The sequence below is a fragment of the Odontesthes bonariensis genome, chromosome 17 (assembly GCF_027942865.1).
Source record: "Odontesthes bonariensis isolate fOdoBon6 chromosome 17, fOdoBon6.hap1, whole genome shotgun sequence".
Lineage (NCBI taxonomy): Eukaryota > Metazoa > Chordata > Actinopteri > Atheriniformes > Atherinopsidae > Odontesthes > Odontesthes bonariensis.
Window position 1 is genome coordinate 12,107,763 of NC_134522.1, and position 15,398 is coordinate 12,123,160.

Genomic DNA, 15,398 nt, shown 5'->3' on the forward strand with positions numbered 1-15,398 from the left:
ATTCACTGCTGTCATAAGTTTTGTCTAAAAGCTGTCTAGTTGCACAAAATACACACGCAAAAACAAATCCACTCCAAAAACAGATGGGGACTTGAAGGTTTTGTCACATTAAAAGAATAAAAAGTAATTCAGGGTATTTTTGTATCAAAGTTTTGTTTTCAGTCCACATTCTGCATACACATCAGTTTTCTCAGTGTATTTTTGTCCCCCCCCCCCCCCCCCCCACGCTCTGATAGGACTTTTCATTTCACACTGGCTTAGAGCATCACAGAGAAATAACCAAAGACCTAAAAAAAATAGGCCGTCATCTGTCAAAGCGTTGGCAGCTTCTGAAATCCTACCAGTGAACAACAGAGCACGCAAGCACAGACAGACACCTGTGGTCTTTATTCAGTATCCAATAGAAACGTCCTTAGACCATCAATCCCCCCCCCCGTTTCCATTTTACTTTAAAAAATAATTGAATAGTGTGTGGCGGTGGAAAGAGATAAGCATAAAAGGGAGCTTTAAGCTACACTGAATAACTCTCGGACGATAAACAGCTCGAGATTTGTTGGAAAGGAAAATGAAAACTTTGTCTTGCCAGGACTCTCCAGATCCCGGTATCTCTGTGCATCTCCGGTACAAACAGGGCGGCTGCAAAGCCTAACCTGCTCGGATTGGTCAACCCACCGGTGTGAGAAGGCACACCGGTTGAAATTCATATTGAAATTCAAAACTTGGCTGCAAAATTAGTGTATGTCAGTGCGGATGAGTGAACAATTTTTAATATTCCAGGAAACGACAAACTCTACTCATAATTACTACAAAATATTTATTTTTTTATTTTTTTCATAATTGCTCTCCTGCATACTGGCATACAGGTGATACAGAGCAAGATGAATTATGTAAAAACTCTTAATTTCATGGCAAGTTTAAGGGGTTCAGGTAAAACAATGAATGATGTGAAAATATGCCCAGAAGTCTACAATGTATTTCCAAACAACCATCTTTATTAAGTAAATTAACATACAGCAAAAATATATAACCGTGCATCAGACAGACAAACATGTCAACACTGGGACACCTGGCCAGCTGGTCCTGGAACAGGGCTGGAGGTAGGACAGGACAGAATCACTTCATCTTAGTCATTCGGGGTCAAATCATTCTATAAATATTACATCCACTGAAAATATAGATAGAAACAGACGTAGTGTAATAACGACTGTATATGTGTCATCCCTTTCTATAAACATCCACAAAGAAAAAACCCCAAAAAGTAATCCTATTGGACAGTCATCAATCCTTTTTCAGCCCGTTATTCCCCCCCCATCATACCAAGTTAACATAAGTTTGGAGGCTTTTTGTGGCCGAGGGTGTACAGTTTCACAAACATAACAGGGTCAAAACAGCGTTAAGTCAGTTCTGAGATCAGCAGGAATGAGAGAGGTAGAGTAATGGGGTCCCAAAGTAAAATCTGTCCATCGTAAATTGAAAACAAGTTGTTCCTGTTATTAACGCTCTGCCTGCCGCCATCCCTATGGAGCTACACAGACGAGAAGAAAGGTTTGGGTGAACAGATGTTGGAATGTTGGTATTTTTCACTCTTCGGTGCAGAAAGTTACAGATGGTGGCATGATTGTTGGGCAGCAGGATAGCCTCTTTGCAGCTCCTCATCTAACTCAAGGCAAGGTCTCATTTTATGATTTTATTTAGTTATTTTTTTTGTTTTCTATTTCTATAACAACAGGGCGGCACGTCTCTGCTACGTTCAAGTATCAATACACTTATTTTCACAGTGTTTTCTTTAAAAATACCGAACTGAGCATGCTGGTTATAGGCAACACACTGACTGTACATTTTAGTCATTCTTTCCAACTGTTTGTGCTGAACTTCCAGCGTGCCTGGAGCAATTTTCAATTCATCTCCCATAGAAACTAGAGAAACCAGCACTTTTGTGGCTTGTGTGTCCAGTGCCAGCACGGTTCAAAAGTTTGTAGTAAGTAACTTGGCTGAACTTGTTGGATCTCCATACGTCGACTGAAGATTTACTAAAACAAATGACTGAAACACATTGTGTTACCTTATGTGTGTATGTGTTTCTTTATCTGACCGGAAGAACATACGCTGTAATAATATGTTTACATACAGAAACAATACTTCAGATATACAGTATGTACACAGTTGTTAGATGCTGTAAAGGAGTCCGTTCTGTCCACTCAACAGGATTAAGGCAACTTCACAAGTGTCCTGGTTTAACTGTAACTATGGTGCAGTGCGGCCACCAAGTTCATCTTCTTGCTTTGATACAAAAATATGAAAAACTCTAGCTGTGTAAAATGAAAAAAAAACTTGCTTCTTATATACAGTATCTATGTTCTCATAATGCAATTCTTTAAATTACAGTGCGTCATGTCGTCATTTTTACTAATTGTGTACTTGGTTTAATTTCAGTTTCTATTACTTTCTCGCAGTATTTTTGTCTTAACTTTACACTGTATACATACACATGTATGTGTGCTTCCTATGTACTGTTTTTTTAGCCAGTTTGAAAATCTTCTGGTCCAGTAAGTGAGGCTTATAAATAAAGTCTCTATCAATAATTCAGTTGCAGATGTGTTTTCCTATCTTCTATATAATATATGCATTATACAACATGCATTTTTAAGAGAGCAAAAAAAACAAAAACAACAAACGGATAAATCTTTGTAACAGCTTGCAGTCTGAACGGTCCACCGCACATAATGGGAAAACTCTCCCAAACATGAGTAATCAAGTCGCACTGTTACACATGCTTTAGTCTGCCATCAGTACTATGTGTATTAAAGCAGGAATTAATGGTCTGGTTGCTGGTTTTGTTAACAATGCTCAACACCAAAATGGAGCCATTAGCCTAGGCCCATAGTTTCATCCCACAATCCATCTTACTGAAACAAAAACATACTGAACAGCTGGTATCAGGTAGCTACACTGTATCAAGACGCACATTCGAAAAAAATGTTGCAGACTGCATGAAACGTGCCTTGGCTAAGATACAAAAAAACAACAACATCTTAACAACCCATCACAAGTACGTGTTTGCGGCAGGGAGACATGGTGCAGTACAGTACGGTAGATTAAGAATAATCATCATCGTCATGCATAAAATGAAAAGCTCTTTCACCACTCAGTTGAGAAGAGTACCGTATAACTGTGCCTTGGTCAAACTATCCTTCCTCGTCAATCCCGTGCTGCCGAATTTTTGGTATCTTGGAGAGCTCTTCTTCGGGAGCGCGGGGCCAACATTGAGAGCGGAGCTGGAGCTTGGGCGAGGCCGGATGCTTGGCCTGGCACTGGGGTAGTGCTGAAGACTCGAAGCTTCGAGTGAGCTTTGGTGTAAGGACTCAGCTGAGCTGTCTGCGCTCAGGTTCACATAGTCCTTCTTGGCCCTGGTTGCAGCTGTCACTCCCCCGCTGCTCTCCTTGTCTTTAGAGCTCCCTGAGAGGAACAGACTGCCCTCAGAGTCTTGACTGTCATCCTTGGCTCTATACAGCAGAGACGTTTTCTCCTGCTTACGATGCTCCTTGGTTTTAGGACTGCGGCTGACCGCAGGGGAGCCCATAGCAAAACACTGGTCCAGCCCGCGGCTGTGGAAGACATCATCTCCTTCTTGGAAGCTGCTGTAGAGGGAGTCCTTGACTTTACTGGAGGGACCCATGGCAAAGTGGCGTTCAGAAAAACTGTACGGAGATGTCCGCCCTGCAATGTCGCGATAGGACGATGAGAAGATGTTGATGTCCTCCACGCTGAGCTGTCTCCAGCGGTTGCTCAGGTCATCTTCAGGGACTTGTATGTCACCTCGGCTGTCCAATACTCCACCAAGAGCCTGGCTCAGTCCAGTTGTGGACCCCATGCTATGAGAGGAGGCGAGGCAAGGGATGCTGGAGTGGTACGGCTCACTGAAGCACGAAGCTGTCCTTGTATACGCTTCTGAGGTGCCCTTCTGTGGGCTTCTGGAGGTCACCATGTGCTGGATGCTGTGAGCCTTGGGGAAACTTGGGTTTTCTTTGTTATACGAGGACACGCTTTTGCGCTCATAGTCCCCACTGCCACCATTTCGCCAGTCCATATATAGACCTTGGTGGGAAGATGATAAGGTGCTGTTGGCAGTGTGCCCACACCCACCAGTAACTGCTCCCTTGTCGTCTGATGCAAGGCTGAAGCTGGAGTAGGAACTGGAGGCAGGGAGACTACCAGTACCAAATTCATCGTGGTGGTGAAAGGAGGATGAGGCCTCATGGTGGGAGAAACTTCCAGACTGGAAAGGATCTTCATCTGGGTTACTATCTATGGAGTTTTGGGAGTGGAGTTGTAGCAAGCCAGTGCCATGGAGGTCAGCACTCTGCCTGCGCTCCGTGTCTTGCCATCGTTCAGGGCAATAGAGGGCTGTGTCACTACAGTAAAGGTCAGATGTCTTGTATGCAATGCGGCGGTTAAGGTGATCAGTGCTTCCTGTGCCTGTCAGAAAGTCTCCATCCTGGGGCTGTGGGCTGGGTGAGCGTGTTACAGGGCAGCTGCTCCCTGGTTCTGGCTTTTCCAGGACCTTGGCAATTATGGTTGTGGGCACCGCTTCAGCGTAATTGGGGTGACACATTGCCATGGTGGCTCCTCTACCCCGGTTTTGTTTCTCCATGTGGGAACTGATGCGCTCCTGGAATTCTGGTGGTAACTAAGAAAAGACAGACAAACATGTGAAGAGACAACAGATGCTCGATGAAAAAGGTGGATATTAAGACCAGTAGTTTCCCAAGAATTACGAAATTGTTGCAGTTGCTGATAAGGTATTCAAAATTAATTTGTTTATTTTTATCTAACTCAACATCTTCGTCTTCCACACACATATACATTTATTTGTATCACAACTAAGGTTTTTTTCTATTTGGTTTTACAAGGGTTTCAACCAGGAAGAGTGATTGAGAAAGTAAATCAGTCTCATCAGGCTCACTGCACAGAACAAGTTTGTGTATCTCAGGGGAATTTGCTGAACAGAAGCGTGAAACTGTTGCTACATTTTGTCGTTGCTTTTATCTTTCAAAATACTGTCATACTCTGTTCCAACTATTTTTCTTGTTGCCTCGTCTCACAAACAGTCACTAAAATATAAGGGACAGAAACATAATCCCTTTGATTTGTTCATGTTTGAGAAACCAGTTCCTGTAAATTTCAGACTGTTTTTTGTGCCAATCAAAGTTGGTCAGGGTCAGTAGAAACTTCTCCTGCCACACTAAGCTCTTTCTTCTCCTCCCATTCTTTATCCTTTCATCTTCTCCTTCCTGCTCTACTGCCTTCTAACCAATAAGCCCTCATTTTCTCTCTCTAAATCAGACATGTTCATGGTCTCTCTTTCTTCTGTCTACAATCAAACATGAAATCAGCTCCTCGGGGAGCTGCTCAGATTCAAATTAAGCCAGAGCTCTGGGTCTCCAGCTGGGCATAAAAAAAAAAAGGAAAAAAAAGATGAATCACTGACTTAGCTTTGTTAAGAAATAGAAACTCGCCTCAACATAAAATAAGCTGCATTAGATTAGCATTAGATGCTATATTTGAGTCATAATGAGTCTTAATTAACGATCACATAGTTCTCTATTTTTACTACATGTGACATCACACACACCTTGTTTTTGTTAGAAAAACAAGAGACTTGTGATAGGCTGTTTGACATGTATGTAAAAGACAAAATTCATGTTAATTTGTAATGAAACACACTTCTTCTGTGCTAACTTTTAGCGAAGTACCTTTGTCACTGTTGATATGTGTCAAACTTTACATGTATGTAAAAGGGTGGTGAGTTGTCAAAGAAAATTGCTTCGGTAAGATGACAAATGCAAATGATGTGAGCAGATTTTTTTTTTAGGTAGCTAGTATACGGGTAATTACAGGCCAACACCTCCAGATTATTTAAATGATTTTACATCACATTAATCTGAAAATATCCTTAAAGTGATTTGTATACATATATATATATTTCCCATGAACTTCATAAAGATTTTCATGAAAAATTTAACAGCAAATCTATGATATGATTTGTGATGAAATGCTCATAAGCTCTTCACATAAATTCCTGTGGTGGGATAAAAACTCCATCTCCCTGTGCAAAAATAAAACACACACAGCATCTGCATTTAAATTGTTCCCATTCAGGTTTTTCTTTTTTAATGAATTTTTGCACAAAATCTTAGTCTTAAATATGGCATAACACAAAATATATATATATATACTCTCTGTTTATGTTGTTTTTGCTTAGAAATAAAGAATAAAAGAGTAAAGCATGCATTTGTATTCACCCCATTTGTTTTGAAGCCCTCAATCAAGATCTGGTGCTGCTTTGAGGAGTGGGCAGAAAATCTAGTGGTTAGATGTGCTGAGCCCTTGGAGAAATAATTCTTCAACTGTAATTGTTGCAAAAGAGGGCTCTACACAGTATTGATTTTGTGGTGGTGAATACACATGCTTTTTTTCTTTTTCTTTGATAAATGCTTTTTACACCTCCGAGGCATATTGTGTTGATCAATTTAAACACCTTTTCAAGTCAGTGTATTCGCACTAAGGCTGAAGCCACAAAAGTTAACAACCTCAACAGCTAATTGTCTGTAGAGGACATACATGAATATTGCTTGTGAATTGTAGGGTAGAATTACTCCTGCATGATATTACATTACATAATATAATCATTTGCAAACATGCCATCAGAGCCTAATTCTGTCAAACATAGCCTCGGAAAGACAGATGTTTACTCATGAAAAACATAATCCAAAACACAGCATGAGTCCATTTTCACTATTGGCCACTATGGGGCTGTTGTGCAAATGTTAGACAGGCTCAGTTGCTCAGTTTTCTTCAGATTCTTGCCCCTAATATCCCACATGTATGTATAGAAATTATTAGAAATCATTCAGGTGGAGACACAATCACTTTAAGAGTTTATTCTACTCATAAATGTAAACTGTAAAATATGTTTGTATGTAGAGCTTCGGCTAGTAATCAGACTTGTTTCTGAGTATATTTTCAACAGGCGCCCTTCATTCATTCATTCATTCATTCATTCATTCATTCATTCGTCCATCCCTTCATTATGCACAGGTGGCACTTCAGACAGCAGACCTCAGTCACTCTGACTGGAGAGGCCCTGAGCTTCATGTTCATTTCTTCAATGCTTTTAATGGCACAGCAGCACTCTCCATTTCAACAATAATGCATAAACAATTTCCCCTTCATTTATACTCTTTTTAGATGCTGTTCATGTTCATTAGAAAAATTCCACATTTCTCTCAAACTGTTTAAACTTAATGTTGAAGCCCAAGTCGGGCAGAGCTTTTTGTCGCAGTCTGAATTTAAACTGAGACTGATGCAGCTGTAGCAGAAGTGTTGGTGAGCTCACCTCAGACAGCTTGTGTGCTCTGTAGTGAGACTTGGAGCACTGCAGCAGCTGGGCTGCCAGGTTGCAGTCTTTCCTGTACAGGTCCTGTAAGAGGCATAAAGATTATGCTCAGTCACTAAACATACTTTCATGTCAGCCCGATGGTTCGTGTAAGCTTCCAACCAAGGAATGTTGTGAGATTAAAGATCCTCTGGGAAAAATCTGTAACACTCTTAGCCCTCTAATTGTGCGGGGATAATTATGGGGGAGATCTAGGGGATATAATCTCAGGAGACAGTAGCTGATATGGAATGACAGGAACAATAAAACTGAAAATAAAATGTTTAGATCCGTGAAGCATTTAAATGACTAACGGCATGACTAAGGTAACAGTTTATTTATGAGAAATAATATATTTGCCCGGGAGTATGATTATATCCTCTTAAAATAATGGCATAACTAGAACCACTTAAATGATTTACCCTTATTACCTAATTTCAGTCGTTTACCATTAGAGATTTTGCAGGATCTTAATACTGCGACTCAGTTTTTTCATTTGTAGTTTATCCTCTATCTGTCCAGTGCAGACTGTACTAATTTTGTAAGAGTCGTCTGAAAGAGCAAACTCCCTTATCTGCATCTTTCAGCCCAGAGTGCAAGTGCAGCGTCATTTCTCTCTTTACCTGTGCTCTCTCTCGCAACCTGAAATTCATGTTTTTAGGTTTCTACCGACATTTCACAAGAGAGTAAGGGGGGTCTACCGGTGCAGCAGATGCTAGGCCCTGTTGTTTTCTGTGTTTCTGTTTGTTCGTGTCCGTATAGGTGGTTTGCCGGTTTCTTTTCTTCTGTCTCCTCTGTTAAATCCGTCCACTTATAAAGGTCAGTTCTTGCTGCACTGTAGTCCCCCTGTGCCTCGGGAACAATGCTACCCGAACAATGCTTCCCCGTAACATCAAAGACTCTTTTAACTCCCCAAGAATTTAACAATCCATGGTTTTTGAACTATTACGCTTCTTTTCATTTTGTCCAAAAGGAACTTTTGGACTGCTATTGTCTATTTAGTTGTTTCTTTGTGTATTCATGTATTTAGAATGCTTGAAAGATATTTGGGACCTTGGTGATTTCTTAGATAATTTGTCTGGTGTGTTGTTTCTCCAACTGGTAATGAAGCAGTTTTTGAGAGCGGTTCTTATGTTGAAGTCTTAACCTACTGTGTATATGACAGATAAAGGAAAACTTCAAACCAATTATCAAGGGTTTTTGTTGTCTCCGCCAGGGATGTTAAAGTATGTGATTGGTTTGTTTCATGTGTTTGTCTTGTTGTCTGTTTGCAAGCAGAAATACTGAAACTGTAACGAGTGCATTTTCATAAACATTTTACCAATAGGTGGAGTATCATGCAACTGAGAAGTGATTAAGTTTGGATGCTGGTATGGACCTGGATCTGGATCTAGGATTTTTTTTAATTTTTTTTATTCACCCTTACTTTTGTTAATTAGGTAACAACAGTTTCTATTGGTACATTAGTTCCATTGTAGAATATATCCAAGGAATTCTTGCAATCTAATGTCCTGGAATGAGCTTGAATAGATTAAAAGAACAGGCCACTGGGTAGAGACATGTAGAGGCCCTGTCAGGTGTGGGTGTAGAAGGGGAGGACACGGATGCGGACTTACAAAGAAAAGGGTGATTTATTAACAAAAAACAAAGTACAAAACAAAAGGCGCGGCAGAGCCGGAGAAAAACGAAGCTATAAACAAAACAAAACACTTAACATGGCATGGATAATAAATACTTAACTTAGTTGGAAACGTGGCGTGGAAACGTGGCACAACAAGCAACAGCGACAACAACATGCAACAACACCAGTGACATCAACAAAGATCCGGCAAACTGAAAGGGGAGGCAGGAAACTAAGTAGGGATTGAGTGATTAAGTGAGTGGGTGCAGCTGGTGCGGAATGAACAGGTGAGGGGAATGAACTAATGGCCTGAGTGAGGGAAGTGAAGGGAAAACTAAACATGGACTGAAAAGAAACATAACCTAAACATGAAAACTAAAAACATGAGTCTCTGGGCGTGACAGAGCCCCCCCCTCAAGGGGTGGATCCCAGACACCCCAAAAAAGTCCAAGGGTGGGAGGGAGGGGCTCGAAGCCGGTCGGGGAACCAGAGACGGGCGTGGTACCGGCTTCGGGCAGCAGGAGGCAGTGGTCTGGCGGACGCCCAGACCGCAGACGGCGTAGCCGGAGCAGGCGGTGGTCTGGCGGACGCCCAGACTTCCGTCGGCGTGGCGGCAGGAGACGGCGGTGGTCTGGCGGACGCCCAGACATCCGTCGGCGTGGCGGCAGGAGACGGCGGTGGTCTGGCGGACGCCCAGACTTCCGTCGGCGTGGCGGCAGGCGGTGATCCGGCGGACGCCCGGACCCCCGATGACGTGGCAGCAGGAAGCGGTGGTCTGGCGGGCGGCCAGACATCCCGTGGCGTGGCAGCAGGAAGCGGTGGTCTGGCGGGCGGCCAGACATCCCGTGGCGTGGCAGCAGGAAGCGGTGGTCTGGCGGGCGGCCAGACATCCCGTGGCGTGGCAGCAGGAGGCGGTGGTCTGGCGGGCGGCCAGACATCCCGTGGCGTGGCAGCAGGAGGCGGTGGTCTGGCGGGCGGCCAGACATCCCGTGGCGTGGCAGCAGGAAGCGGTGGTCTGGCGGGCGGCCAGACATCCCGTGGCGTGGCAGCAGGAGGCGGTGGTCTGGCGGGCGGCCAGACATCCCGTGGCGTGGCAGCAGGAGGCGGTGGTCTGGCGGGCGGCCAGACATCCCGTGGCGTGGCAGCAGGAGGTGGTGGTCTGGCGGGCGGCCAGACATCCCGTGGCGTGGCAGCAGGAGGCGAAGACCGTCCCCCGGTCGGACGGACCTCCGACGGGGGGGGAGCCCCCCCTTTAAGGGATGGATCCCAGACATCCCCAAAGTCTGGGGGTGGGAGGGAGGGGCTCGAACTAGTGAGTCCATGTCGGGCTCTGCCGCCTTATGGTCAGGCCCGGAGGTCTCTTGGTCAGGCCCTGCGGCCTCGTGGTCAGGCCCTGCGGCCTCGTGGTCAGGCCCTGCGGCCTCGTGGTCAGGCCCTGCGGCCTCGTGGTCGTGGTCAGGCTCTAAAGCCTCGTGGTCAGGCCCTGTGGCCTCGTGGTCAGGCCCTGTGGCCTCTTGGTCAGGCCCTGTGGCCTCTTGGTCAGGCCCTGTGGCCTCTTGGTCATGGTCAGGCCCTGCGGCCTCTTGGTCAGGCCCTGCGGCCTCTTGGTCAGGCCCTGCGGCCTCGTGGTCAGGCCCTGCGGCCTCGTGGTCAGGCCCTGCGGCCTCGTGGTCAGGCCCTGCGGCCTCGTGGTCAGGCTCTAAAGCCTCGTGGTCAGGCCCTGTGGCCTCTATAGCTGGGACCAGCTCTGGAACGGCTGGGACCAGCTCTGGAACGGCTGGGGCCAGCTCTGGAACGGCTGGGGCCAGCTCTGGAACGGCTGGGGCCAGCTCTGGAACGGCTGGGGCCAGCTCTGGAACGGCTGGGGCCAGCTCTGGAACGGCTGGGGCCAGCTCTGGGACGGCTGGGGCCAGCTCTGGGACGGCTGGGGCCAGCTCTGGGACGGCTGGGGCCAGCTCTGGGACGGCTGGGGCCAGCTCAGGAACGGCTGGGACCAGCTCTGGGACGGCTGGGGCCGGGGCCAGCTCTGGGACGGCTGGGGCCGGGGCCAGCTCTGGGACGGCTGGGGCCGGGGCCAGCTCTGGGACGGCTGGGGCCGGGGCCAGCTCTGGGACGGCTGGGGCCGGGGCCAGCTCTGGGACGGCTGGGGCCGGGGCCAGCCCTGGGACGGCTGGGGCCGGGGCCAGCTCTGGGACGGCTGGGGCCGGGGCCTGGGATGCTGGAGTGGTGAGGGAGGGTGTGTACAGCGCGGCTACCTTCTGTGGCTCCATGCCAAAGATATCCAGCATAGCAGCGCGCTGTACACCCCTCACCTCTGCCCAGATGTGCGTCACTCCTGACATGTGCCTGAGAACCTGCTTTCGTACAAAAAAGTCAATTAGTTCATTGGCAGAGTTCAGTTTCTCCCAGGAGGTGCAGCTCGATGAGAGGCAACAGAAGTCCCCAGCCAGCTCCCAGAAGGTTGTGTAGTCCGCCGCGTCCATTTCAGGCCGGATCTTTCTGTCAAGTGTGGTGTAGAAGGGGAGGACACGGATGCGGACTTACAAAGAAAAGGGTGATTTATTAACAAAAAACAAAGTACAAAACAAAAGGCGCGGCAGAGCCGGAGAAAAACGAAGCTATAAACAAAACAAAACACTTAACATGGCATGGATAATAAATACTTAACTTAGTTGGAAACGTGGCGTGGAAACGTGGCACAACAAGCAACAGCGACAACAACATGCAACAACACCAGTGACATCAACAAAGATCCGGCAAACTGAAAGGGGAGGCAGGAAACTAAGTAGGGATTGAGTGATTAAGTGAGTGGGTGCAGCTGGTGCGGAATGAACAGGTGAGGGGAATGAACTAATGGCCTGAGTGAGGGAAGTGAAGGGAAAACTAAACATGGACTGAAAAGAAACATAACCTAAACATGAAAACTAAAAACATGAGTCTCTGGGCGTGACAGGCCCCCATGCTTCATCTACATCAGAAGTGTGTCTCTCTGACAGCAGCCAGTCGTTTCAAATTGTGGCTCTGACTTGTGAGTATCTCGAACCCCTAAGTATTTGTTCAGTTAAAGCTCTTTGGTAAAAAGTAATAAACTATAATATCACAGGGCTCAAGATTATAAGTTGCCTACTTGCCAAGGGAACTTAAACTCAATATCTGGGAAAGCAGCTCATGTAGTTGTCCAGTTGAGCAGGTAAAAACAAATGTGATGCTCAAATTCCTTCAGAGTTGGTTGGATCACTTTTCCTTGATTATGGAGAACAACACAAATGAAATATTCAAGTTTGAATGATTTTCAGTTCCCAACATATTTTGGGGCTTATGAGTTGAATGATCATTGCTAAGTTTAGATTATGATAGCGTTGTAGCAATATAAAAGATATGCTTAGCTCAAAAAGCAATGTTGTGTTTTGTACATAGATGTCCTGTGACAACTGGTCAAATCCCTGTTGATTTTTTTTTTTTTTGCTTTTCTTGAAATTAGCCTTCATTTTCCTTTTTGAACAATCAAATGACTACCGGGCATGTAAAACATATTCAACGGACTAGTCGCTGAGATGGCTTCATGTTAAGGACTGATATTGTTGTTGAGGTTATCATTTAAGTGAAAGAGAAACTTGCATTTCATCCCCTATGAGACATTTACATCCCTTTTCTCCATGTTCCACAAAGGACTTTCTAAGCTTGCTCTCTTGATGAAATGTCTGCCTTTTTCGCTCTGATGGGACAAATTCTACACCCACTCAAATTTAACTTTGATTCCCCATCAGCCGGGATGGACAGGTAGGCTAGGCAAAGTGCTCCGTTGCTCAGAAGTGTTGATAAGTGCCATAGAAGAAAGAGAGATAATTTAGCCTAACCTGGAGCCCCCACACAGAAAGCCAGTAAAATTACTTCAAAGAAAGCGAGGCACCAGATTGCCACATGCCCTTGAGCTCAGAATCGGGCAGTACCGGCTCCAGATTCTCAGCACCCTGAGGACACCCATTGATTTCTTTTTAATCACTTTAAAACGCCCAGTGGCTTAGAGTTAATTCCTCTATCTGCTGTGGCACCTTGAAGCACAAATGTCCAGGATGCAGAAATGGAATGCCGAAATTTAGTAGGTATGACTTTGAGCAAGAGTGGGTCAATAGAGAAGGCTGCCAATGTGACAGGAGGAAGTGTGGGGAAACAGATTTTTGATGGGCTGTCATTTCACCCTCAAAATCCAACTACTTTTTAAGTGCCAACTAGACAAGATTACAAATCAAGCAGAGAAATGCCTCGGGGGCCACAGATCTTTGTTCCTAACTTACCATGCCCCAGGCTATTTGATTTACTATTATACTATTATACTATTTGATTTGCGGTCTAGCAGGAAAATATCATCTGAGACTCATCACACAAAAAAGTTCAGATGCCATTCAAACCTACCTTGCTTTATGTACATGCACTGTGCTACTGTATAATGGATGCTAATGGGAGCCCATAGAAACAGTTGCACTCACGTTGTCCTCTCTGAGTTTATTAATGGTGATCTTCGCCTCCATGAGGTGGTTGTTGAGAACAATGATTTCTCTGCTAAGGGCTCTCTTTTCCTCTTCATGGAGCTGGGACTGCAGTGGAGGAGAAAGAATTGGACAGGTAGAAGAGAAATTGGTGACAAAGAAAAGAAAAACCATGAATGAGTTAGGGTGGATGACGAGGATCGAGCAGTGAAGGGATCAAGGAAAGAGATGAGACACCGAGAACGATGAGGAAGCCAAAGTTGGAGAAGCAACAGAGGAAGAATGAGATGATTACCAGAGGGCGAGAAAAATGAAAGGAATAGAGCCTTGAGTCACTATCAGTCTGAAGCTGGTGCTGGCAGCAGGTCTTAATTAAAAGAAGATTACACTTGCCAGAGCTCATATCATATCAATTACTCTGGGAGTACGAGAAAGAGACATAGCAAGAGGAGAGAAAAATAAAGGGGGAAGTGTGAGAAGGACAAATGAAGCATTCATTCCATTTTCAGTGATTAATGTCAAATAAATGCACAATGGCTCTGTCTCAGTGACAATTTAGCCCCATTTACAGTGGAATTTAATGATAGTGATGCACTCTTGGCTGGTCTGTCCTTCTCTCTGCCCAAGTTCAACTCAGCAGCTTCTCACCCTGAATTTTGAAATTCAGATATTCCTGGAACAAGTCATTTAGGTGGCTTGACCTATTGTGAATATCCATCCATTTTCAATACTTGCTTAATGCAGTTCAGGGTTGTGTGTGTGTGTGTGTGTGTGTGTGTGTGTGTGTGGGCAGGGGAGGGAGGGGGTCCTGACATTCAGGACTTTTATACTGTCCTGAATGTCAGGAAATCAGGATCCAAATTTAGCTTGAGCGTACAAATGAAGGACAATGTTGTGATGTATTCCATGCATTTATGCTCTCAAATAGATAAACCATAACTTTAATGACCGCTGGTCTCATGCACTAGTCCCAGTACAAGCTCTGATGGTATATGTGCTTGTAGCACATCTGTCTTTGACACAGCAGACCAGAGTTTGCATTTCATCACAAGCCTATGGTATACGTCTTGTAATGAAAATGCATAAACTGGAAAAATAAGATGTGAGCTGCAAATCCAATCTACGAATGAATAGAATGTGGAACAGTTAAAAGCTGTAGGACAAGTGAGTAAAAGGATATTTTAGTCTAACCATAATGTGACACATATTTAACCTTGCTGCCTCTAGGGGCCAGTAAAGGGTTCTCTGTCTCTCACACAAGCAGACACGTACACACGACCATTCACACTCGTAGAGAAGTCATTTTAAAACCTGTCACAGAGCATCAGCTGACAAATGATACACTACTTGGCCCCCCACCCTTCTCTCCTATAATCCCTCAGTGGAGGTGATTGTTTTGAAATTCAAAGGATCCAGAGCCAATCTAATACGTGGCAATTAATGCCAGCATTGATATTCAAATTCAGTTCTGTTACGATCTCATAAATCAACTGTCGAGATGAGCATCTCTGCTGTTATTTCTTTAGTGCATTACTTTGGATTTCTGTTTATATTTTCCGATGACTACTTTCGTGCACTTTTTCAAATCCAAATATTTAACTTCTAACTGTTCCTTCTGCCCATCAGAAACTTGGTGTTTTATTGGAGCAAAGAAAACTTCTTACTTGCTAATAATATGTTGATCTGCTCAGTATTATTTGTGGTGTCAGTTTCAAGCACACCAAGCTGTAAACATTTATTAGCACATAGTTAGTTATTTGCTCATTCAACCCTCATAGGAGAACATTAGTATTCGTTCTGAGTTGTGTTTGTGCCCACCTGCGGAAAGTCCAATATTTACACAGCTTCTACTTTG

The 15,398-nt window shown here is 44.8% G+C and overlaps 1 protein-coding gene across 3 annotated transcripts in view; it reads right to left on the minus strand.

The window, feature by feature from the left end:
* Nucleotides 1-988: 988 nt before the first annotated feature.
* Nucleotides 989-15,398, minus strand: part of begain (brain-enriched guanylate kinase-associated) — a 42,281-nt gene continuing 27,871 nt past the window's right edge. For all 3 annotated transcript variants that reach the window (XM_075448515.1, XM_075448514.1, XM_075448516.1), the window contains 3 exons: nt 13,544-13,651; nt 7,397-7,480; nt 989-4,687 (listed from right to left, as the gene is read on the minus strand). In XM_075448515.1, the coding sequence (XP_075304630.1) occupies nt 3,146-4,687; nt 7,397-7,480; nt 13,544-13,651 (1,734 nt within the window). In that variant the 3' untranslated portion in view covers nt 989-3,145. The remainder of the gene's footprint in view (nt 4,688-7,396; nt 7,481-13,543; nt 13,652-15,398) is intronic.